The sequence below is a fragment of the Onychomys torridus genome, chromosome 13 (assembly GCF_903995425.1).
Source record: "Onychomys torridus chromosome 13, mOncTor1.1, whole genome shotgun sequence".
In the NCBI taxonomy this organism is placed as follows: domain Eukaryota; kingdom Metazoa; phylum Chordata; class Mammalia; order Rodentia; family Cricetidae; genus Onychomys; species Onychomys torridus.
The window spans coordinates 69,703,743-69,728,988 of record NC_050455.1 but is presented as its reverse complement, the minus strand read 5'-3'; the positions used below and the strand labels follow the sequence as shown (position 1 = coordinate 69,728,988).

Here is a 25,246-nt window from a genome sequence, read left to right as displayed (position 1 = left end):
GGGCTTGGGCATCCCTTACCTCCAGGACACTGCCCCCACGGTGACCTCTCTCCTAGGCCAGTTCCATGCGGTGTCTTCACTTCTCCCTAGCAGACATCCCATTTTCCTGCCATCTCCAACATCCTAAAGTCTCCAGTCCAGCTCAGGCTTCATCCTCAGAGCTTCACACATAGCCCTCTTTGGAGCTTTTTCAATATGACTCTCATATGCATTGCTTGGGCTCACATGCAATTTTTTTCTAGCTTTGATGCAATTTCCAGTGACCTTGTAATTCTTAGATTCTGAATTTGGCAAAGAGAAGCACAAGGAGCAAGCACCATGTAGCTGATGCCAACTTCAGATACAGCCCAAACCCCGGACTGTGGCTGCTGCAATCCGCTGAGTTTTCATAACTGAATTTGGGAAGACACTCTCAGAGGCAGTGCTGTCCCAGCAGGCCACCACCCCCTCAGCTCTCTGCTTTAACTAAAACCTTCAACAACAATTGTGCTTTTTACACCTTGAAGCCCTTGATGAGTTGTGTATGTCTGTCCCTCAAAATGCCTTTCTTATTACTCCAGAGCAACCCTTGTGTCTATCATCAATGACACTAATTTCTTGTAAACACAGAGTCCAGTTTCCTATACTAACTTTGCGCAAAACACAATCCTCTTTCTGGACAAAGAACATGTTTTGTTTTTGTTTTTTATCCTTCTCTACATGTTTCTCTTGTTTGTCTCTAACAGTCTAGCTAAAATCAGAAAGTAATAACCATAGCTCTAAAGCTTGATGTTATGATATCTATAGCATGAATTGTTAGAAGGTCTTATTAATAAAAATAAAACCCAGAGTCAGGTATTAGGGTGAATGCTGGAAGATCAGAGAGACAGAACAAGCTACTTCACCTTGCCAATTCCTCAGTTGATCCCGTCTCCTCATCCAATTGGGTCTCAGCTTAACTGCTGCTCAAAAGCCTAAAAGCTTAACCAGCCTAGTTCCTGGTTTTCACACCTTATATACCTTTCTGCCTTCTGCCCTCACTTCCTGGGATTAAAGGCTCACTTCTTGGGATTAAAGGTGTGAGTCACCATGCCTGGCTGTTTCCAGTGTGGCTTTAAACTCACAGAGATCCAGATGGATCTGTGCCTCCCAAGTGATAGGATTAAAGGCATGTGTGCCACCATTTTCTGTCCTCTATATCTAGTGTCTGTTCTGTTCTCTGACCCCAGATAAGTTTATTAGGATACACAATATTTGGGGGAACACAATACCACTACATTGATTTATTCTCTGCCACAAAAACTAGCCTACAACTTTTGAATTTAACCTGATGCAAATTCTGGGGATATAGACAGAAGAATGCAGCCATCTTTTCTGCCAGAGTGAAAAACAAATCACCTGCAGCAAAATTCTCAATAAAGTCTTAGTCTTGGTCTGAAAACTTACCTTCCAATTCCCACAGGGGTCTCCCAAGAATCTCTGCTCATAGCATTCTAGGGCTTCTCTAGCCTGTGGCTTAAAATGCTCATACTGTTCCCACAAAGTAGTTCCACAGCCCTAAGAACCACAGAGCCAGATTTGTCACAGCAGTGACCCCATCTCTCTGACACCAATTTACTTTAGTGGTCAGATTTCTACTACTGTGTTCAACTACCTTACAGAAACATCTTACTTGACGAAGTATTTACTCTGGTTCAGGATTTTAGAGGGCTGCAATACATCTTGTCAGTGAAGATATGATGATATTCATGGTAGCAGGAGTGTGGGAGCAGGCACTCCCACCTCAAAAGTCCAAGAAGCAAAGAAGTGTACACAAACCCAGGCATGGGTATAAACAGAAACCCAGTTCTACCGGCCAGACTCCATTCTTAAAGGCTCAAAATCATTAAGTTTAGTGAGGACATAAGCGTAGGACTATTTCAAAATCTGAGCCTGGAGGTGACAGGTCACCTCCAAGTGGTAGTAGATAGTTGTACAATCCTGGCCAACCACAGCAGCCAGCTCTCCTGCAGGAAGGTGCTGTGCTCTTTCTTCTCTTTCTACTAGCTTTCTCTGCTGCCATGACAAGGCAAGAGCTCAGAGGGTGTCCTAAAGTGATGGTGACTGTCCCTAGCTCTTTAGGTAAGAAGTCTGAGTCTGGGTGTTGACGTGTCCATGTTTTCTCTTAGGGTTCAAGGAAAGGGTCTGCTTGCCTCCCCTACCTTTTGGGGGCTTCGGTAGACCCTAGTTGGTAGATGCATCAATCCAATCTCAGCCTCCACCTGTACACAGCCATCTTTTCCCTTTGTGTCTCTAAATTCTTGTCCTTTTCTTTTTGTCTTCTTTACCTTTATTTCATTTTAATACCTCTCTCTCTGTCTCTGTCTCTGTCTCTGTCTCTGTCTGTCTCTCTCTCTCTCTCTCTCTCTCTCTCTCTCTCTCTCTCTCTCTCTCTCTCTCTCTCTCTCTGTGTGTGTGTGTGTGTGTCTGTGTGCTATGCATGTGTATAGGCATGTACATGCCAAAGTATGAATGTAAAAATCAAATGAAGACCTCAGGTTTGTCCCTCACTTTGCACTGGATTTGAAACAGAATCTCTTGTACACCACTGTGCATGTCAGGCTACCCACTCCTCAGTCTTCCAATTTTCTGCTGCTTCCACCACACATCTTACCAAAGGAGAACTGTCACTGTAAACATATGCTACCACATCTAGTTTTACATGTCTTCTGGAGATTAGAACCCAACTCCCTACTCTTGCACACCAAGTACTTCACCCACTTAGCCACTTCCCTAGCTCTTTCTCCTCTTCTTGTAAGTATACTAAAATAACAGTAGGGCTCACTATTACCCAGAATGACTCATCTTCATCTAACTTACCACAACTTATTTCTAAGTAAGGTTCTTAGAGGACATGAATGTCAAAGAAACAATTACCAGCCTTGCCCACATATGATGAAAATTCCTGCCCTCACCTATATAATGACAGTCATAGTCTCTACCCCCACATGACACTGGACAATGTGATGAGATATATTATGTATATAACACAAAATTATGTTCAGCAAATGTCAGTAGCTGTCATTTCTGTTCATGTGTTTTCTCGCCTCCAGTATAGATGTTAACTCTTTGGGACTCCATTCTTAATCTCCACACATGGGTTGACATATACCTCATGCACTAAAAATATAGCCGAATGGACAATTGCTTTGATGACAAGTCTCCTCTTATGTCTCTATAGCTGGGGTGCATTTTTTCATTGAGAATATTAGTACTTCTATTTTTTTAGAATTTTTTTTCATTCTTTTTTTTTTATTTTTAAGATTTATTTATTATGTATACAGTGTTCCGCCTACATGCCAGAAGAGGGCACCAGATTTCATTACAGATGGTTGGGAGCCACCATGTGGGTGCTGGGAATTGAACTCAGGACCTCTGAAAGAGCAGCCAGTGCTCTTAACCGGTGAGCCATCTCTCCAGCCTGAGAATATTAGTATTTCTGTATTAAAGAGCTAGATATAACAAGAAAAAAATAGAAAAATAAAAACCCTATTTTACTCTGTTTCCTGGACAATATTGTGGTAGCTTTAGACCTTTGGCTTTTTCTTGGCTTCAGAGAACTTTTCTACCAGGACTAAGACATCATAAACAAGGCAAACATACTATACAAAGCAACCACCATTCCACATATACAGGAATTCATCTCTAAATCTGACTCCAACTTTAAGGCAATGCTCAGTTGTTTGGTTTATAAATGCCTAATTTCTATTGAATTCTAGTTAAAATACAGTCTTAATATTCTGGTTATAGTATAATCTTTCCATTTGTGGCCAGCTTCTACAGATAGAAAACCCCATCTCCCATGGCACCATGGAAAAGACAGTGTAGGGCCCAGGAGAGGGAGATGACATCCCAAGGGGGCTGGCTGAGTTCTGACTCTGAAAATTGCAGGCGAATGATAGAGAGGCAGGAGAGTGGCTTTCTTTCTTTTTTTTTTTTTTTTTGACAAAGTTTCACCCTATGAACTGAGTCAACCAAGTGGGGAGTGAAAAACTCATTTTCTGATGGGGATGTCAGCAGAATCATCATCAGTGATGACTGGAAATCCATAGTTGGGTGGGAAGCTGACAGGGTGGAAAACAAGGGCCTTCAAGGCTGATCCAGCCTCTCAGCTGTCCCAGAGCATAATTCCATGGCAATTATTGGCCATGCCAGCTCTCCCAACTGTGGGTCTCAGATTCCCTGCTAGTCACTGAGCTCCCAAGACAAGCCAAACAAAGATAGGAACCACTCCAGAGCCGGGGAGGGCGTGTCAACTCAGACTCTGTCCAAGATAGAGTCTACCTATTGCCCAGTCCATGCATGTCCCTGGCTTTCTCATGAGCAGGGCACCCACACTGCATACTATGCTGAGCTGCATGGTCTTCAGAAGCCAACAAGCAGGCAGGCCCATGTTACAACTGGAAGTCTAACAGCAAGAAGCTGGTGTAACTCCTCGAGTGCTGATGCCTGTTCCCGTGTTAAGTGTACTCTGTGGACCCGAGTGACGAGGGTCCCATTTCCAGCACAGCATGGAATGGGTGATCTCCTCAACTGTAAAATGAAGCCGTAGGAGCACAGCATGAAAATGTATTAACAACAGTTAGATAAGGGAGGCCTCAGCAAGGCGTACACACTAGCAATTGGTAAAATAATGTCTGTACAAATTGTTTTTGGTACATTAAGTACCTTTCACAGCCAAAATTAAAAAAAAAAAGAAAAGAAAAAAGAAAAAGTCAAAGGAAAAAAACAAAAAACGACAGAGAGACACAGATGGGTACACACATCGGCACAACTGCTTTTTTCTCCGGGAAAGTAATTTCATGCAGAATTTTTTTTTATTGAAATTGTTTCTCTAGTTGACAGATCTAGTGTACAATGATAAATGACAATATGCAGGGCAGCTTGTCAGCTTGTGCTGGGGGAAATCTCACCCAAACTCCTTACTAATCATAGTGAGAACACGTGCCTCCCTACATCAGGTGCTTTCAGCTCATAAGCCCAGTGGCCAGGCAAAGTGGTATTAAATAGTGGGGACGTGGAACTGAGGACAGATTTATAAATGTGTGAGAATCTGTTCACTGACTTGGACACACCAACAGGAAAACAAGGCTTACAAAAAATGACCTGACCGTGGCACCCAACCCATGGATTTCCAAAAGGAACACAGAGTGTCCTGGTGTGCTTGGCTACTGCAGGGGTACTGGGTGGAGACTACATGGGTGATGATGGACCCTAAGTTCACTGGCATCTTGAGGATCCGTGCTCACCAGGACCAAATCAATGTCTGTTGTCTTTGAAAGTCAAGGTTAATTTGCAAAAGTGAAAGCCATGTCAAAACAAGAGGCAGACAAACCCAGGCTAGACACAGGGTTGGGGAGGACTACTTGAGCAGGTGTCATGGATACCTGGCTCTCTATATGGTTTCCTTTCTTCTGGCAGGTCATGGTGGCGTCCTCCTTGTCTGGAGTCCACAGAATGTCTCATAGCTTGATCTTTGATGATCTGTCACACCCAGGCCAACAGAGTCTCTCTCCCGTGAAGAGTGCATACAAACACACACATCCCAGAATAAGATCAGGTGACAAAACTAGACCAGGGACATCTCAGGTATGGTATCAGATCAGCATACCTGAATCTTGGTGTTCCCCCATGAAGACTGTCTGCAGCCCGGTTATAAGGAGAAAGGCAGGTTTGCCTTTACTCTAGTATGAGTAGAGGCGTGAAACACGTATGTAGGCCAAGGTTTTCTAACTGTAAAATGAGGCAGTGGAATAGCAGCTAATGAGGTCCATCTTGGCTTTTAAACTGAGGACAGAATGTTTGTCTTTCACAGGCAAATCATTTTCAGAGATCAAAATAAACGAATACACCAAAAGCTGTCTGTGCTCTAGTCTACAGTGCATAGAAGGTACTGTTTACATTTTCTTCTCCTGCATATAAAGGGATGACATATTGAAGTTGTTGCAGCTCTTGATGTCTTAGTGGAGGTGCGTCTCTATCTAGGAGATCCAGGAATCTAAACTGAGCCTCCACAAACCCTCTACCAATCCCATCACCAGTGCAGAAGCTTGCAGACAAAGAACCAGGCTCCACACATCGTTAACTTGGGTGCCTTCTCAAGTACCCTCACTGAGTCCTACTGATAGCCTGATAATATACCAGAACTACTGACAGTTCAGTCTGACATTGAAAAGAAGTGACTGTCAGATGCTGGGCATACATCTTACTTGGACCTCAGCACTATGGCTTTTCCTCTCCATTGAAGAAGAAAAGGGGATCCAAGGGGCTCAAAAAGTGATAACATACTTCTTGGTCAGGGGCACAGGCAGTGAGATATTTAAGAATCCCATGATCCAAATGCTGAGACTGTCCCTCACTACTACAGTCACCATGTCAACCGGCCAGCCTGACAACCTAGACTGGTTGACACAGGACTCTTCGCACACAAGGATGCATGTACTCAAAAGTGCAACTAGGTTTTATATGTCAACCCCTCAAAAACCCACAATGGAGCAAGTACTAGTCCACAGCCTAGCAACTTATTTTCAGAATTAACCAAGACAAGCAAAAATACTATGTGTTTCAATCTCCCCCAGTTCAGTCGGGGTTCTGGTGTGTTTCACAAATTCACATCGACTATCTACCAAATCTTAATATGTAAATATGAATCTATACTTACATTGTTTACCTTGTTGGTAAACAAAAGGAAAAATGAAGCTATTGAGAAAGAATATGAATAAAATGCCAAGGTTGGAAAGGATGATGGGGTAGAATAACCCTTTCCTGACTCCTTCCCTCTGACTGCTTCATGCTCATTATCTTTATATAACAGACCTTTCATGGGTCCCCAGGACTTCATTTTTAGCAGATGCATATTGAAGAAGCCCCTGATGTTGAACCTGTGCTGCAGAGAACCTCTGAAATTATTCACTTTTGATGTCTTTTCTGTAAGACCTCACTTTCCCATTCCTAGCTTTAACTATAATTACTCGTTTTCTTATCCAACATTGAAAAGAATCAGAAAACAATAGAAGAGAGGCTTGATGGGAGCCAGAGTCCTTCCTAGAACACATATTATTTTTTGAAGCTCCAGGTTGAAAACATCAGACTTGAAAGACATCTGTGCTGCAGCATCGGCTGCTACTTTCCCTCGGAGGGAAGATATGCTCCTAAAAGGGTCTTAACGTAAGAACAGACCCACAAGAAGGCAGCCATGCAGTCAAGAGCTAGAAGTTTCATGTGCTCTTTGCTGTGAGGTAAGGCTTCAAGATACCACCCTACCCTTGAGGAAAAAAAAATAATCTCAGCAAGTAGTGAAAGCTCTTTAGCCCAACACTAAGCTAAAATAGAGACTGCCTTATTAACACATCAAGATCAATTGGTTGACAAAAAGCATCTTTTAATCCAAATAATACTCAATTAAATCTATGCTCATATCAATAATTTATTCTACAAATAAATATTGTTCGCTACAAGAAACTACATTGACTGCTGTTCAGCTCAGTGGCCGTTTCTGCCCTCTGAGGGCTCTTACTTTCCAATTATGCTTTATTATTGAGGAAGATGCCTTCATTTGCTTCACACTCTGAATGCATGCTTGAAAGTAAAAAACTTTAAAAAGGTTCTTTTCAAAGAGAGTGAGAAACAAAGAATCAGCCCTGGCCATATTGTTTCTGGTAACTGCTCCGTTGATATTAGACCTCAAATTCTACATCCACTGAATGCTGCTGCTTGCTGTGCTTAAAACACAGATAGGTAATGTTGCTAAAGCAAAAGAAAATAGCCCATATGAATGACATGAACTGATTGAGGTTTTAGTAAAACTACAGTACAAATGTGCAGCGAAGGGTGTGCTAGAACAGATGTGTAGGAATGCCAGATATGCACAAACCTGCTTGAAAGAGAGGAGATTAAACATAGAAATACCTTTCCAAACAAATGAGACTATTTCTTAATGCAAAAATTTGTGCAAATGCATAGCTAGGTTTTGTCCACTTTTGGAAATTTGAAGTGAATTATAATAATATAAATGCATTCTGGTTTCTATTATTTGTCTGAGATTTTAAAATGTAATGTTTTATCAGCATACAATAGTTTGTTTTAGGTAGTTTAAGTCTTAATTACATTTAACATTTCATGTATTTGTGATTTGTAATAATTGAAAATTGTCATATAATGAGTTAGGTATAATTATAGTATTTTGTGATCTTATTTTTAAGGGCAATATGTTACAATCAGTAATTTCATCTTGCATAGTTTGCATAGTTTGGGGCCTAGAGTTTTGCTTGTTTGTTAATTTATATATGTTTTTGTAAACAGCATCTTGCAATATAAATCAATCTGACCTAGAATTTGCTGTAATTGCCCCCAGCCTCCAGCTCCTGTGTGTTTTAAAGCTGAAAATATATTCTTTTATTTCTTATGACAGGGTGTGTTACATGAAAACATTTGTGTTGTGTTTAATGAGCTAGGAGCAAAGGCTTATTCTGTGCACTGATAACTTGTTTTGTGCCATCATTACCTTGACATCTCAGCGGTGTCTCCACGACACCAAACATCTGGTCGTGATTCAAATGGAGCAGCCAATCTATCAGCCATCCAGATGCTTTAAACCCCTGTGATAACTGATGTGCGGCTGTGACACAGTAGAAACATGGCTGTTTCCCTGTTTCTGAACCTCAGGTTCAGCTCCACACTTTGCTCCACAAATTCAAGGCTCAAGATACATCTTGGGTCCTCTGTGTTTCCTGGACTAGAATTGTGGCTTGCTGTGGGCAGGGGCAGAAAAGCATATACTTGCCTCCAGGGCAACACTGGGAGCAGAGTTAGAATGAGTCTTCCTAGAGCTGACAGCTGACTGAGGGCCATGACACTACTGTAGTCATATGACAGTCCAGAAGAAGGTCCGTTCCCTCTTTTACAGGTTTGGGCCAAAGTACAGTAAGTTGTGGATCCAAATGCACCAGGCTCTGTACAGTTGTAAGCAGCCTCTGTAGAACTACTTAAGTCAACATTATAAACATCCTCCATGCTGTTTCCACGGAGAGATAAACCACCAACAGCTCCAAGCACAGAACCCTTCTTCTTTCCTGGGAAAGTTGCACAGAAGCCTTGAGATATGGCTGGGAGACTCTGAGCTCCTTCCTGGTAACCATCCTCCAATGGGGTCCTGAAGTGAAACTCTGAGGTCTGCTGGCCATACCCAAGAAGGAGCGAAGAGGACAAGGAATCAGCTGCTGGGACAATGGCTGCTAGAATACAGCCTTGGACCAGAAGTGGCATTTGAGTTACTTCTAGTCTATGGAAGTACAGGAGGTCTACACATGTGGGCAGACAGCTTCCCAGCAGAGCTGCCCAGGTTTAGGGGATGGGGGAGGTGGTCAGGCACAGCTCTCACCCTGGCCACTATCACCCTTGTCCGCACCTATAAACATCTGCCCCCTGTCTAGGGTTACAGAACAGAGAGCCTGACAGCATTTCAGTGTCTGCTACCAGCCTTTGTTTCTCGAGGAAGTTACAATGCCTTCGTTTCCTTGTCTGGAAATTCAGAACAAAAGCAGTTCGAACTCATGAGCACCTCCTAGGATTAAATGTGGCGATTCATGTGTACCCTGGCTGCACACATGTAAAGGGCGTCTCTTATGTAAATCAGGCATCTGCACTAAGGGAAAGGCCCAGGCTGACTCAACTATCTTTCTCTACCACATTTGCATACTGAAAGAGTTTCATGCATGTTTGGTATCTGCATGCTGAGTCACTGTAGTCTTTCCTCACCCTGACCACAGCTGTGCCCTGACAACCACTGTGAGCCTCACTGACACAGCAGAGAATACAGCAAGCTGTGAGCCCCAGTCTGATCCCATGTGCTCCCGCTCCCGTTTGTTGCCAGGTATCAGGATTCACCTGGCCCAAACCTCCACAATCAACCCTCTTCCATGTGGTTCATGCAACCCTTAGCACTGTCCCAGGGTGTCTAGGTGAAGGGATGGAGCTAGCTGCTCTGCTCATGGTCCACAGCAGCTCTACTTCAGTCCCTAGGACAGATCTCCAGCCCTCAACAGAGGAGGTGCTCTGCTAAGGGTAAACGGACTGTTAGTTGAGCAGGGAAATGGCAGCCTCCTCCACTTGGCGCGGGCTTGGGAGCGCCAAGCCCTTCCCCACACTGAGCCCACCTACCCCAGCTAGACCATCAATCTGAAATCGAGTTGAACATGCTATTGGAAACATGAAACCTAGAGTCAGTCCCTGTAGATCCAGCTGTGTCAGTGGGCCTGAAATGTCACGTGTCCTCAACTGAGGTATAAACATTAGTGTGGGAAGAAACACATATCCTAGATTCCTATCCCACTGTGGTTTGGACCAGGCCTGGACTGTCTCTGTGGACTTGATTTAATCATCTATAAAATGGGGTTAATCTCATCTGACTCACAGTATGGTCTTGGACGTTCATTTAGCTGAAATTTTGGAATGTACTTAGTGGATGAGTCACAGGATTGGAGAATCGAGTTTGATTAAGCGAAGGCAAGATTTCAGCCTGAATTTACCTCTCACTCTGTAAGCCCATGAGTATGATGCACCTTTAATGTTGCTTTAATGGGGATAAGGCTTTTTTTTTTTTTCCTAAACAGTTAATTTAATTCCTCTTGCTAATGAGACCTGCACTCTGAAAGCAGAGGAATCAGGCCTCAGGACAGAGGTGGGAGGACAGGGGTCCGATGCAGGATGGAGCTTTCTGGAAAGCAGGGGCAGCCTGCTCTATTGGGACATCCTGGGTAAGAGGATTGATTTATGTTAACCCTTCTTCTCTCTTCCTTGACCTGTTAGGAATGCTTCACCCGGTATCTTCTTCCTGTTCCTTGGATTCTAAAGACTTCTTTAATGGACTCTCCTCATGCCAATCAATGAGCAGGCAGTCCCTCCCTGAGGCTGGTGACATCCCAGCAGCATCAGAACAGTGGCTACAGAACACCACATTACAGCCTGTAAAAGCCTAACCGGGAAGAGAAACAGAGAAGCTTAACCACATTGAAGTCATCAGTAATAACCTCCTACAAATGACCCCATTGTTTCCCTTCACACAGGTGTGTCATCTAAGCTAAATTTAAGTTGAAAGGCAGCTTGGAATTGGTGACGTCTGTGAGAGAAAGGATTTCAAATACATGAACCTGTAAAAAGCCAATTCATGTGTTGCTGGCACCACATGGATCTGTCTCTCTCCTGGATCTGTATCACCAGCCAATAAGGGATCTGCATGGTCTAATGAGTTGATCCGTTTGGGGGTATCAGGTCCCTGCACCCCAGGAGTGCTGTGGAGAGGACAGTGAGAAAGCAGGTCTTACATGGTGTGGTGTCAAAACAACATTGCCTTTGTATGTTCCTGAAGTCTTCCCTCTCATTCTTGAAAATGACTAGTGTTGGGAATCCTAGAGAGTGTGTGTTGGGGGGTGTGTGTGCATAAGCAATGATGGGTTAAGACAGCAAACCACTAATGACTACCCTGGTTATACTAACCATGCTGTGTAAGTTCAGTTTTTCTCCTTGAAATGATAGGTGATATAAAATGGAATGGTTTCTAATTTAATAATAATAATAATAACAACTGCACCACAGTTCTCAACAAAGCATGATACTACCACACATGGGTCTGGAAGGAGGGTCTCTGAAATGGCTGAGATCTGCCCTAAAGGGTACCTAAGGGCAGTTGTGTATGTGCCAAATGGAACAGCAAGACAAGCAGAGGGTGAGGTTAATGAACAAGGCGCTATATATTGGGCAAGTCTCCAAAATATTAACTCCTTTCTAATGAAGTTTGCACAGTCCTTACCACTCTGAACCTCATCTCCACTATCTGGCAACCCCTCATCTGCAGTGACAATTCACACAGCTTTTAAATGTGTCTTCCATCTGGAAGAAGTATGTCATTCCCTCGACTTCTCCTGCCCCAGCTCCCATGCCACCCAGAAGCCTTCCCTGGAGACCCACCCAGCACCACCACAGCCTTGTCTAGGCTTGGGCTGGGGTCAGCTGGAGCCCACAGGCAGGGTCTCCCGCTTGGCATCAGGATGCTGAAATAGCAGCATTTGACACATTTAAAACTTGCTGTTTGTGCAATCACTAAAACCGCACCATTAGCTGGATTTTCAGATTGCATGAGTGCAGATCATTAAGTGTTATTACAGTATTAATTATTAGAAATGTCCTGTACTGCCCAAATTAAATTGGGATAGTCAACGACCTGCACGTTCCCAATACCACGGATAATTTAACTGGAGATCTGCCGCTCCGGGTAAGGTGTCTCCACACGTGGCTCCAGTTATTACACACTAAGGACTAACATAGGACTTTCAAAAGATGCATCAATCAGATCTTAATATTTTCCTACTGCAAACTTCGGAAGAAAGTGAGTGAAGTGGCCACTGATGTGGAAGTCGGTGGCATAACAGGGTTCCTCTGTACAGAAAGCGGGTCATCCCAGCCAGCATTTGCTGCTGCATACTTCCTGGCTGTGTGATGATTCTGTGCCATCTTTGTAGCTAATAGTCAGTGTAGTAGCTCAAAAAAGAAAAGTGAATGCATTTCGGTATTTAAGGCCAAGCTATTCAAAATCAGAAGGACTTCATAGAAAACAGTTTTGAGCACATACTACACAATTACCCCAAATTGAGTTTTTAAAAATCCATCAAGCCCTAACCGTCGCTTTCTTGCAAAGAGATGGATACTTGTTGAGGACAGAGGTCAGCACCTTCCACACAAGAAGGGAGAGGCCACCAGTAGAAGCAAGAAGAGTCTAGGTGCTCTTCTCCAAGGTGAGTGTGTCTGAGAAGCACCCAGCTGCTCGCCCACAGTCAGCTGCCGGTGATCATTTGTGCCACTGTAGTTGAGAAGGAAGCCCAGTACAAAGGTGTGTAAAACTAATTTATCCCTAAGACACGCATTACTGATGTGTGTAAATAATTGATTGTTCAATGAAATGATTTATTTCTGATTTAAATGTTTACTATTTTGTACCCCAAATTCCCACACTAGGGGAAAAGCCTCTAACAGCTTTCTCATAGAGATATCAGGCAAGAGCCAAGGCCTGAAGACCAAGGTAAGTCTTTGCTCCATCACCATCCTCACCTGGAAGATGTGTCACCAGTGGAGGAGAAAAGTCAGATCGTGTTCCTGATCTGAACTCTGCCACTCTATGTCCACATAATGTCAGGTCCCTTTTCCTGGGCCCCTTTTCTTCCCAAACCTGAGTCCACACAGCCATGACTATGATTATAGGGGCAGCTCACTCCCAATTCAAACTCCATTTTAGCAACAATATTGTTATAGTCCTAAGTGAACATAAAGATGTCTGGGATTGCCCCTCAGATTTTTAAACAGTTGTGATTTGCAAACCCCTCCTCCCCCCCTCAAAAAAAAAAAAAAACAGTTGGGATTGAAGTTTAACGTCAACTAGTATGTCATTTGAAAGCTTAATTACATTAAATCCATAGCAATCATCCCAATAATGGTACCCCAAATTGGACAAAGTTTGAGCTATTGAATGAAATCAATGTCAAAAATAATAATGATTACAAACACCATGAAGAAATATAGAAAGTGACTAGTTGTGTTAAATGGAAATACAATGTCAATTATGTATAAGCATAATGTAGGATTACAACTTACATTAGCAATTGCATATTGAAAATAAAAACATCAAAAATCGCAAACATATATATATATATATATATATATATATATATATATATGAAGACAATGCATGTATGTGATGTATGTGTATAGTATGCCATTATAACAAAACTTTTAACAATTTGGACTTTCATGACTAACCTGAAATTTAGCAATGGTCAAGGTGAACCTCTCAGGAAGAAGCTTCCCTTCACTGAGATGAGACTGCTTATAGCAAGCAGCTTCCAGCCAGCAGGTAAGACTTTGATTGACATGGACCATACATAACTTCTCAAAAGCTGGTACAGAGAAGGCTCAGGGATGGCAGCAGACAATCCAGGCTCTGTGTCCCAGCTTGACTTGACTGAGGCTTGCAGAACAAGAGTAGGAACTTGCCATGGCCTTCCAGCAACTTCCCTAGGCCCTGCCAGGCATCTCCATGTTGTTTAAAGAAGGGGGCTATGCTAGCCCTCTGTATAGGCAAAGAAACACACAAGACACAGCAATGAGCTAGTGTGCTTATGCAAGGGTGTTTCACCTTGGGCCTGTGGGATCACAGCCAACCTTCTTTCACTCATTTGTATGAGGTGTTTCCAACAGGCACAGAGTAGAAACAGTTGTAGGTATTACTAGAAAGGTGTACAGACCCAAAAGTGGAGGGGGAAATGCACAGTAGTGACAGCTCAGGCTGTTACTCATCTATTGGTGAAATTATTAAGGCCACTCCACATAGTTAAAAGGGAGGTTTATTTTGTGGGGTAACTTACAAATGAAGGGATAGGTTGCAGGGTCTGGGAAAGGGATGACGCAGTCCGGCGGTGTTCTCTGGAGAACTCTGCTCAGTCTACCTCCTGCATCCAGAGTCCCAGAACCAAGAGAGAGACCTCCTCCGGATCCTGGGTCTTCCGCTTCCTCCTCCACTCTGCCTTGTGGGCATGACCATTACCGAAGCCTCAATGGGGGTTGGAGCTTCCAGGCCAATGCTGGGATGGCTACCCACTACACTTATCCCATACAGGGAGGCCAAGTGTGAGGTTTCTCTGCTATGAGGACTGAGCTTCAGCAGATACCTACCAGTATCAAGGACTCAGAACCTCATCCACTTCTCACCATGGTTACCAGTGTCTAGAGCACCTGCCCCTGTGCACCATAGCAGCATGTACATCAAGCTGTGAAGACCTTGCTTTTTCCTATCCCTTCTCTTAATTCCTTGTTCTGATATGGGATACAGATGGTAAGAGGTGAAGGTGGGCACTCTGGATGGTAGAGAGAGATGTGCTAAGGGTGTCAATGTCACGAATGGTCTGTTCCAAGCCACACTTAGGGGTAAAAGCATCAGATGGTTTGAGTAGAGCCTCATCCTTAGCCCTCCAGGTCCGGCAAAACCAGAAGATATGTGGAGAAGAAGAAAAGAGATGGACAAACAACAAAGGTCTGAGGAACACAGACAGGAGTGACTGATGGGAAGCTACTGAGCTTGTCCTGATCTTTTTCCTCAGCCTGGATGGACCATGAGGCTGCCCTTAATAAGATCAGGACCACAGTCCTCTGTAGGCTCCTGGCTGGACCATGAGGCTGGACCTTAGTGAGATCAGGGCCACAGTCCTCTGTAGGTCTCTAGCTGCACCCTGAGGCTGCCCTTAATAAGATCAGGACCACAGTCCTCTGTAGGCTCCTGGCTGGACCATGAGGCTGGACCTTAGTGAGATCAGGGCCACAGAGGCTCAAGAGCTTCAGATAGGTCCTGCTACACGTTTCTTCTTCCATCTTTAGCCATTCCTTGATCTATGGCTGGAGTCCTAATAACATGAGGATATGATGCTAGTGAAGTCCCTATTGTCTGAACAGACTTTAAACAAGTTCGCTACATTTGGAATAATTAAACAAACAAACAAAAAGATGATCAAGAGAAGAACTGCTTTCTCAATGCTTTCAGTCCAGCGACCCTTTGTGTCAGCCCCCAAACTTCTTAGAAACTGTTCCCACCTTTATCAGTAACAGGTTTCTAGATGTTATCCACCTGTGATGGGCATGGCAGCCTTTCAGATAGTTGTCCATAGCAAAAGCAACAGGAGCAGCCCCAAATGAGTCCTTCCCTAGCCTGCCCTCTCTGTGAGAGCCATTCACCACCCACGCAGGCTGCTCACTGCAAATACTATTAGTGTTGTCTGTGACTTTTTCAAAAAAAAAAAAAAAAAAAAAGAAGAAATTAAGCACAAAAACTTGTTAAGGCAAAGTCGAGATTACAAATTTAAGCACAAAAATGTCAGCAAATGTGAATGTCGATGCTGTAATTGTAGCTTTCGCTCAAACTCATCTCACATCCGGGTTGCATTGACTGCAAGCTTAAAGGACTAATTAGGAACTTAAGTTGCTATGGGCGATACGGATGAATACTTTTATTACACGTGCATCTCGCAGCCTCACATCTTCATGGGGGAAGCACCTTGAAAGTAGGAATTCCTTTCCATTCATCATGGAAAGTACCTCTCATCCAGTGCTGGCTCAACAGAAACCCAGGAGCTCTGGGAAGTGCTCAGTTTCTATCCATTCATAGCATGAGGATCAGGCATGGGTTCCAATAGCACCACATGATCCTTTCTGTACAGAATGGCTGCCCAAGGGACAGCTACAACTTCTAAGCCTCTACACTACCCTTCATTCACCCCAGAAAGCCCTTGCCCTAACTAGCTCCCTCTCAATTTCAATTCCTCCTTTAAAATGATTTATTTTTATTATATGACTATGAATATTGGCATTCATGAATGTATGTGTACTATATGTGTGCCTACTAACTGCACAGGTCAGAAGAAGGCATTGGAGCCCCTGGAACTGAAGTTATAGGCTATTGTGAGGTTCACGTGGGTGTTGCCAACTGAACCTAGAACTTCTACAAGAGTAGAAAATGTTCTCAACCCACGAGCCAGCTCTCCACCCCCTTTTTTCGAAGATACTTTTGAGTTATACTTCTTTTGGAAAAATTTAGAACACACCATCTTTGGTATAAAGCATCATCTTGCATAGAAAAAATTTGATACCTGTATATGTATGCAGTTTTGTATTTGTTATGTATGTGCAGGTGCATATATGTGCACATACAAGTGTGTTTGAAGGTCACAGGCCAACCCCAGGTGTCGTTCCTCAGAAGCCACTCATCCTGGTTTTCCCTTTGCCTTGTTTTGGTGATTATTGTTTTAAGGCAGGGTCTCACTATGTATCCCTAGCAGACCTGGAATTCCCAAAAGGCCCACCTGCTTCTGCCTTCCAAGTTCTAGGATTAAAGGTGAGCACCACCACACCAAACCGTCTTGTTTTGTGAGGGAGTCTCCCTGGTCTGGGGCTAGTCAATTTGGTTAGCCCCACAAATCCAGTGTCCTCACTTACCCATCACTGGGATTATCAGCAACCACAACTAGCACCTTGTTTGTTTGGTTGTTTGGTTGTTTGTTTGTTTGGTTGATTGGTTAGTGTTTGGTTGGTTGGTTGGTTAGTTGATGGTTAGTGTTTGGTTGGTTGTTTGGTGTTTAGTTGTTTGGTTGGTTATTTGGTCAGTTAGTTGGTTGGTTGTTTTTTGTTTGGTTGGTTATTTGGTTGTTTGTTCATTTGTTTGTTTCTTGATTGGTTGGTTGTCTGGTTGGTTGATTATTTGGTTGTTTGGTTGGTTAGTTGGTTAGTTGGTTGTTTGGTTGTCTGGTGTTTGGTTAGTTGGCTGGTTGGTTGGTTGGTTAGTTGGTTGGTTGGTATTTTAGTACCATCTACCCCCTCCCCTTTTCTGGAGAATTTCATACATAAGTACATCATCTACTCCATTTATATTATTTCTACCCTTCCCTCCCTCCCTTAACCCATCCCATGTCTCACCCCAAATACATAACTTCTTCATTAGTTATTATTGTTGCATAGACGTGATGGTTTAAAGGAAAAATGTCCCCCATAGTCTCGGGTACTGGCATACCAGGTCCCCAGTTGGTGGTACTATTTGCTGTTTGTGGAGGTTGTGGAACCTTTGGGAGGAGGAGCCTTGCTGGAAGAAATGTCACAGGGAGTGGTCATGGACGTTTTAATTGTCTCAGCCCACTTCCTGTTTGCTCTCTGTGCTTTGTGCTTGAATTTGAAGGTGTGAGCTCTCAGTTTCCTGCTCCAGTAGCCAGGCCCATCACTTGTTGCCATGCTTTTAGAACCACAACCCAAAATGAACACCTTCTTCTATAAGTTGTTTTGAGTTGTGATTTATTACAGGAACAAAAGAGAACTCTCTCTCTCTCTCTCTCTCTCTCTCTCTCTCTCTCTCTCTCTCGTGTGTGTGTGTGTGTGTGTGTGTGTGTGTGTGTGTGTATGTGTGTGTCCTCTATTAAATCTGTTCAGTATCGCTGTTTAGTATCCCTAATACTCTATCAGGGATTTGGTCCCTGAACAAAACTAATATATGCAATATATTATACATATATATATATATATATATATATATATATATATATATATATATATATATAGAGAGAGAGAGAGAGAGAGAGAGAGAGAGAGAGAGAAAGAGAGAGAGAGAGAGAGATCTTCAGTCATTGATTGCCTATAGCTCTTTATCTAGATGTAAGGCCATATGCAGTTTCCATATTGAATGGTATCATTATTGCCGGCACTATTTAGGAGAGCAAAGCATTGAGATTTCACAGGTGGAGTTTCTCAGTCACATCTACCACATAGTATGTGACCTGGGCCTCTGGCTCTTACAGTCCTTTCTCCCCTCTTCTTCCCTTGAACTTTAGATGTAGAGGCTGTACAGTAGGTGTATCATTGGAGCTGTTTTCCCTGTGCACAGACAGCTCTGTACATGGGTTGTAGAATCAAATTCAGGTCTTTTGCTTGTGAAGCAAGCACTTACCAACTGAACCCTGGCTCACACAACCAACTTTAGAAATGCTTGTCTTGTCTACCTAGACATCACCTTTCCATTGGGCATTTAAAAAAATAGGAAAAAATTTTTTAAAGACTAAATAATACATCAAAACCAGAACTACCATTTTCAATTGATTTTTTTCTTTGGGTTCAGTTCTCTTTAATATGGTTTTTAAAGGGACTTACAAGCTTGTAGAGTTTACTTAGGATAATTTAGGTGAATTGCTAGAAGATAAAAGCACATTTCCAGCACAGTAATGTAGTAGGAATCTTAAAAGGTCTTATTAATGAAATCAAACCCTAGGCCAGTTATTGGGGTGATTGCTGGAAGATCAGAGAAGCAGAACAAGCCACAGCTATCTCACCTTGCTAGTTCCTCAGCTGGTCTTGTTTCTTCAGACTGCAAGCTTCTGAGTCTTCCTCCACAGGAATCTCAGCTGAACTGTGTTGCTCCAAAGCCTGAATGCTTAACCAACCAAATGCTTAACTAACTACATGCTTTTCTCACTACATGCTTTTTCTCCTTCTTTAGTTCCTGGTCCTCATGCCTTATATACCTTTTTCTTTCTGCCTCCACTCCCTGGGATTAAAGGTTGGGTTTCTGGGATTAAAGGTGTGGGTCACCATGCTTAGCTGTTTCTAAAGTGGCCTTGAATACACAGATCCACCTGGCTCTGCCTCCCAAGTGCTGGGGTTAAAGGCATGCACCACCACTACCCAACTTCTGTTATGGCTTACTCTTCCCATTTTCTAGCCACCATTTTTGGCTTTGTTCTAGTGGCTGCCTGTTCTCTGACCCCAGATATGTTTATTTCGGGGAACACACAATATTTCAGGGAACACAATACCCACCACACAGTAACAACTGTGTATTAGGCAAACCTGTTTATGAAAATCTCTAAAATGTCCTAAAACAGGATGAAGAGCTGCCACATTTTCAACACTCCTAGAATATCCTCTATGCTTAATGTTTAATAACTACTCTGCTGGTCAACAGAGAAATCTCTTCCTTGCATACAAAGTGTTGCTCTGAGCTCTCCCACCAAGCCAGAAGCGTGCTGAGGGAAGCAGCCATGTGAATAAAGTCTGTGGGAGTGTCACAGGAGGACCGAGGCTGGATAAGCAGGGAGGCCACCGTGCTGAGCCCTGCATGGACACAGGTCTGGGCGGTGAAGAGAAGGATTGCAGATGCCCAAGGTGGTGTTTGGGGGAAGGCAGAGGCTTTGAGAGCCCACAGAGCAGAAAAGGCATCAAGAGCACAGTGAGGAGGCGGCAGCAGTGGGAATGTATGCCCAGCAGAACAGAACGTCCACCACCCGTCTCCTGTTCCTCCTGCTCCCACCCTCCTGCTCCTCTTCTTTGCCCTCCTCTTCCTACTCTTTATCTCCGCTTGCTTCTGCTACCTGCTCTGGCTGTGCCTCTACCTCCCCCTCCTCCCCCTCCTCATTGTCATTCCTATGTTTTGTTTTATGTTTCTCTCCCTCAAGTGTGCACTGCTGTCCCTAGCACTGGAATTCTCAGCTCACGTTTTGTGCTAAGATTCTGCACATCTTCCTCTCCATATCTAACTTCTTCTTGAGCACTGAAGTGGGGTGCCACTTGGTTAAAGTTGTTCTATGTCATCCCACAGCAGTGGCTGCACTCCCCTACCTGACATCGGCACAGTATCCATCCAATCTTCGTCTTTTCTGCAGTGCATTGCTGTAGATTCTCTCCTCTATATGTGATACCCTGAGCCCTCCTGTGATGAGCTTGGAAGACGCATGGGAGATGAACTCTCCTGAGACTGGGTGAAACTTTACTGCATGTACCTCCTGCAATCTCAGACAGTCCCCACCACTGCCACTACACACACACACACACACACACACACACACACACACACACACGTGAAAACACACACACCTATTCCACACACTTCACCACTGCACACCTGCCTGCTCACCCCTGCACTTGCCCCTACCCACTGTTCTACCATGAGTAGGCTCCCTTTGTCTTGTCCTGCACACCCTGGCCACCTGCACCTGCCCCACCTGCACCTGCCCCACCTGCACCTGCCCCACCTGCACCTGTTCCACCTGCACCTGCCCCACCTGTACCTGCCCCACCTGCACCTGCTCCACCTGCACCTGCCCCACCTGCACCTGCCCCACCTGCACCTGCCTCACCTGCACCTGCCCCACCTGCACCTGTTCTACCTGCACGTGCCCCACCTGCACCTGCCCCACCTGCACCTGCCCCACCTGCACCTGCCCCACCTGCACCTGCCCCACCTGCACCTGCCCCACCTGCACCTGCCCCACCTGCACCTGCCCCACCTGCACCTGTTCTACCTGCACCTGTTCCACCTGCACCTGCCCCACCTGCATCTGCCCCACCTGCACCTGCTCCACCTGCACCTGCCCCACCTGCACCTGCCCCACCTGCACCTGCCCCACCTGCACCTGCCCCACCTGCACCTGCCCCACCTGCACCTGTTCCACCTGCACCTGCCCCACCTGCATCTGCCCCACCTGCACCTGCCCCACCTGCACCTGCCCCTACCTGCACCTGCCCCACCTGCACCTGTTCCACCTGCACCTGCCCTACCTGCACCTGCCCCACCTGCACCTGCCCCACCTGCACCTGCCCCACCTGTACCTGTTCCACCTGCATCTGCCCTACCTGCACCTGCCCCACCTGCACCTGCCCCACCTGCACCTGTTCCACCTGCACCTGCTCCACCTGCACCTGCCCCACCTGCACCTGCCCCACCTGCACCTGCCCTACCTGCACCTGCCCCACCTGCACCTGCCCCACCTGCAGAGCTCCAAGCATTCTTCATTCTCCCAAGTCCACCTTTGGAAAATCCCCCAACTCCAGCTCAGCATTTCTCAGCTCTGGCCCCATCCTGCAGGCCTGGTTCTGAACTTTTCACCATCTCAAGAGGAGAAGGTATTGTTTTCCCTGTGCTGTGAGACCAAGCCCTTGGTGAATATTTGAACCCTGCCTCTGAGGGGCCCTGTGACCTTGGCATGTACTTAATTTCTCTTGGTCTCCATTTTCTTACTTGTAAAGTGGTCACAATGGAATGATAAAAAAGTGTTTGACCGGCTGGGTGGTGGTGGCGCACACCTTTAATCCCAGCACTCGGAAGGCAGAGCCAGTTGGAACTCTGTGAGTTCAAGGCCAGCCTGATCTACAGAGTGAAATCCAGGCACCAAAACTACACAGAAAAACCCTGTCTCAAAAAAAAAAAAAAAAACCCAAAAAGTTTGAACAGGCAAACAATAACCAAATGAACGTATATGTCACTCTGGCATGAGAGTCATAAATTATGGCTTTGTGGCAAAGAGGAAGGCATAGTGAAGTCCCTTCTCTAAGAGAAGAATGGTAGATTTTCAGTAAGGACGAAGTTGGCAGAGAAGGAGAGAAGCCTGGAAGGAGCCCAGACCACTGACCTCAATCTCCAATTCTAGACTTTCTAACCTGGTAAAGCTATTCATCTCTCTGAGCCTCCGAGTCCTCTGCATCAGATAATGCACTTTGGATGACTGTGAAGACCTAGCTGAGGCTACCATGAAGGTTTCATTCCTGGACACTCCAAGAACCAATCACTGTTCCTGGGGGTGCTGCAGTGCCAGGCTCACTGGCTTCGGACATTCCTGTTGCTGCTGCCCCATATCCAATAGGTGAGGCACAGTCACTGAGGGTTGGTTTCTCACCTTTGAAGCATGTTTCTCAGTCTTGGTGCATTCTGCACAGAGCATCTGTATATGACTCCTGTCAACAGGTGTACACTTCACAGAATGCCCAGTGCTGTGGAGGTACAAAAGCTAGGGATACGAGATGTAGTAAAGGGAAAAGTCCAGGCCACAGAAGGGGGTCTATGCTAACCACAGCCAATTCACACATGTTAACTGCTGTGAAAAGAAGCTACAGAAAACATTAGCAATGCCTCTCCTATGGGCTTTTCTCAGCAAGTATAACCTTTAACCATTGATTCTCTGCACTATAATAGATTGAAGTAAGTGAATCTTAAGTAATTGTTCTGACCATAGAGGCTTGTAATTCACAAAGAGACTTAGCCAATGGGTGTGTGTGTGTGTGTGTGTGTGTGTGTGTGTGTGTGTGTGTGTGTTGGGGGGCGGGGGTGATTCAGATCTGAGCCTGAAATGTGTGCTCAGTCTGCATACATCCATACATGTGTGCCTTCCATGTGAGTTCATTAATTTGCCACATACCTGTCAGTGTGCCTATACTTGTGTGCATGACCATGAAAAAGGCAACATGGACAGGCTTTATTGGTCCAGGAATGTTCTGACCAATCTGTCAATTCTCCACAAATACTGTCTCTACAAAGGCAGGATGAAGGACATGGCATGAAAGGGTGGCCTGGGATTCCTAAGAAGAAACAAGCCACCTACAAAAGAGACTCATAGGGACCCAAGGAGGGATGCAGGACTCTTTGTGCCTGTGTTGGAAGATGGCTTGTACTCTTCTTCTATGTGCGCAGAATCTAAGCTGTTGGGAAGTAAGATTTTAGATGACCCAGAGAGGCTATGTGCTGGCACACATGTGCAGAGAGAACCAGAATGGGTTTGTGCTGTTAGGCATGGGGGTGCTCAGTCTCCAAGGCTATGCTTATAAGGGATCAATCAATAGGAATTCTATATCCTGACCAAAACTAGCCACAGGATGAGGCTCCATTCAGGCAGAAGAGGCTAAATTATATATTGTTTTTACTGTTGTTTCATTTCACAAAACTGCAAAAGTCCGGGCAACATTTTGTCAGTAAAAAACAATAAAGAATATGAAAAGCCCATCTTCACAGGACATTGGACATTGCAAAACAACCTACAGCTATTATCGGATATATCAAAACTGACAAGGAAAACTTTGGTCCTGATTGGACTATATCTCACATGGACAGCACACTCATCCAGCTCCCCTCCTGCATGGTGCTGCTCACCCACCGAACCGTAGGTAGGAAGTTTACGAGCTTAATTGAATCTGGGGTATTTGGATGATTGAAAAAAAATTGGTGACGTTGCAAAACCAGTCATTGGGTTTCCAACAGCAGAGGGACTCTCGGCCCACGTGGAGCGGGGGGGGGGGGGGGGGGTAGATTAAATGAGACATTAATTTTGTTCAGGTACCTTCCACAAAATCTGTAGTGCATATTTGTGCATTCTTGGCACTTTTCCTGTCTTCTGTCATCGTTTACAAACATCCAAGGTCACGACAAAGAACGTTTTCACTGGAAAGAGGAGTACCACTCCTGGGGTCTTCTTTCCCTCCTGCCATTTTTGCTGTGCAGCAGGAACTCGGGTTTAATGTCAGTTTGTGCCTTTCTAATATTGCACCAAGAACTCTATGTGTGTGTATAAACTATAGCCAAATTAGGTCACAGAGAAATCATTAGCAACATTGTTTTTCCCTGTGCTGCTCAAAATAGGAGAAAAAACAAATGCAGGAAAAGCCAAATAGGGGTCAGAGCCTCAGCCACAGATGTGCGAGGGGGCCCCATGTGCACCACCCGACACCCCAGAATTCCCACTGGCACACCTAAAGAAGCTCAGTGTGGCTCTTCATTTGTGTTATACCGCTGCACATCTGCTTGTGGGTTTCTGAGAGACTGTATTTAAAGCATAAAGGTTTGGTATGAAGGGAAATAATTAACATGTTCCTTGGCACCCGGCCCGCAGGGACCCAGCACTACCTGCAAATGACAAACTCCCTTCATATCTCATGTTTCCAGAAGTGACTCCTGTCCTAATTCAGGATGATCCAGGTGATATGCCCTTCCCTGAAAGATGGTGTGGAGATGTGCAGGTGTGGACTATGCATGTGGAGCCTTGCTCAAGGGCACTGAAGGTCAACAATCTGTTCTCAAGCTGACAGTGACTAGGCATTCTTTCATTTCTTAAAAGCAGTGTGCTGTCTCTTTAATGAGACACTGAAGATCTTCCTGTTCAAAGGCATCCATCTGTGAAACCCCAGGTCCCTTCACAGAAAAGTCCAGACCACCAGCTAAATCCTTTCTCACTTGTTCTGAGCACCAACGCCTTTCCCTCAGTCCTGTTGGAAAAGATGTCTCTAGATTCACTGGATGCCATTTTGGTTTGCATGGTTTTTTTAATTTTTAATAATTAAGCACATTATCCCCTTCTCCTGGAATTCTAACCTTCTCAAAATAGAGTGGACACAGACAGGATAAGTGGGAGCCCTCCTCCCCTTCTCTCTTCCTTTACTGATATATCTGCTTAAATGTTCAAGCACCCTAGAGACCCTGACTGTTCTGCTGCCCCTCTCATGTCACCAAAACAGATCTTAACAGCAGTATCATTTTCTTCTTGACATGATCTCTAACTCATAAAATATTTTATTCCAATTTTAAAATTACTGAAAACTCCGGCATAATTTTGGGTTGTCACTGTCTATCCAATGGACACTCAAGATGTTTCTAGAAAGTGCAGTAGTCAATAAATAACCCTCTCAGGAAACAGCCTCCTAAACCCCAGCAATCGCATTTTGGGGGACATCAATGAACAGAAGTACCTCTCTCTATACACTGCCAAAGCTTTGTTCTAAAGTGGCTTGCCCTGTCCAGTCTGCTTCTTCTCAGCTCTGGCATGGTCCTTGCAGTTGGCTCCATTCTGATGGCTCTCAGGTGTATCCACTGCAATTAGCCCTGTTTTCTCCTCGCCAC

General features: G+C 44.6%; 1 protein-coding gene across 1 annotated transcript; it reads left to right on the top strand.

The window, feature by feature from the left end:
* Positions 1 to 20,531: 20,531 nt before the first annotated feature.
* LOC118594565 (repetitive proline-rich cell wall protein 2-like) lies at positions 20,532 to 21,512 on the top strand. Its single transcript, XM_036204501.1, has one exon. The coding sequence runs from the start codon at positions 20,532 to 20,534 to the stop codon at positions 21,510 to 21,512; it is 981 nt and encodes a 326-aa protein (XP_036060394.1).
* The last annotated feature ends 3,734 nt before the right edge of the window (positions 21,513 to 25,246 follow it).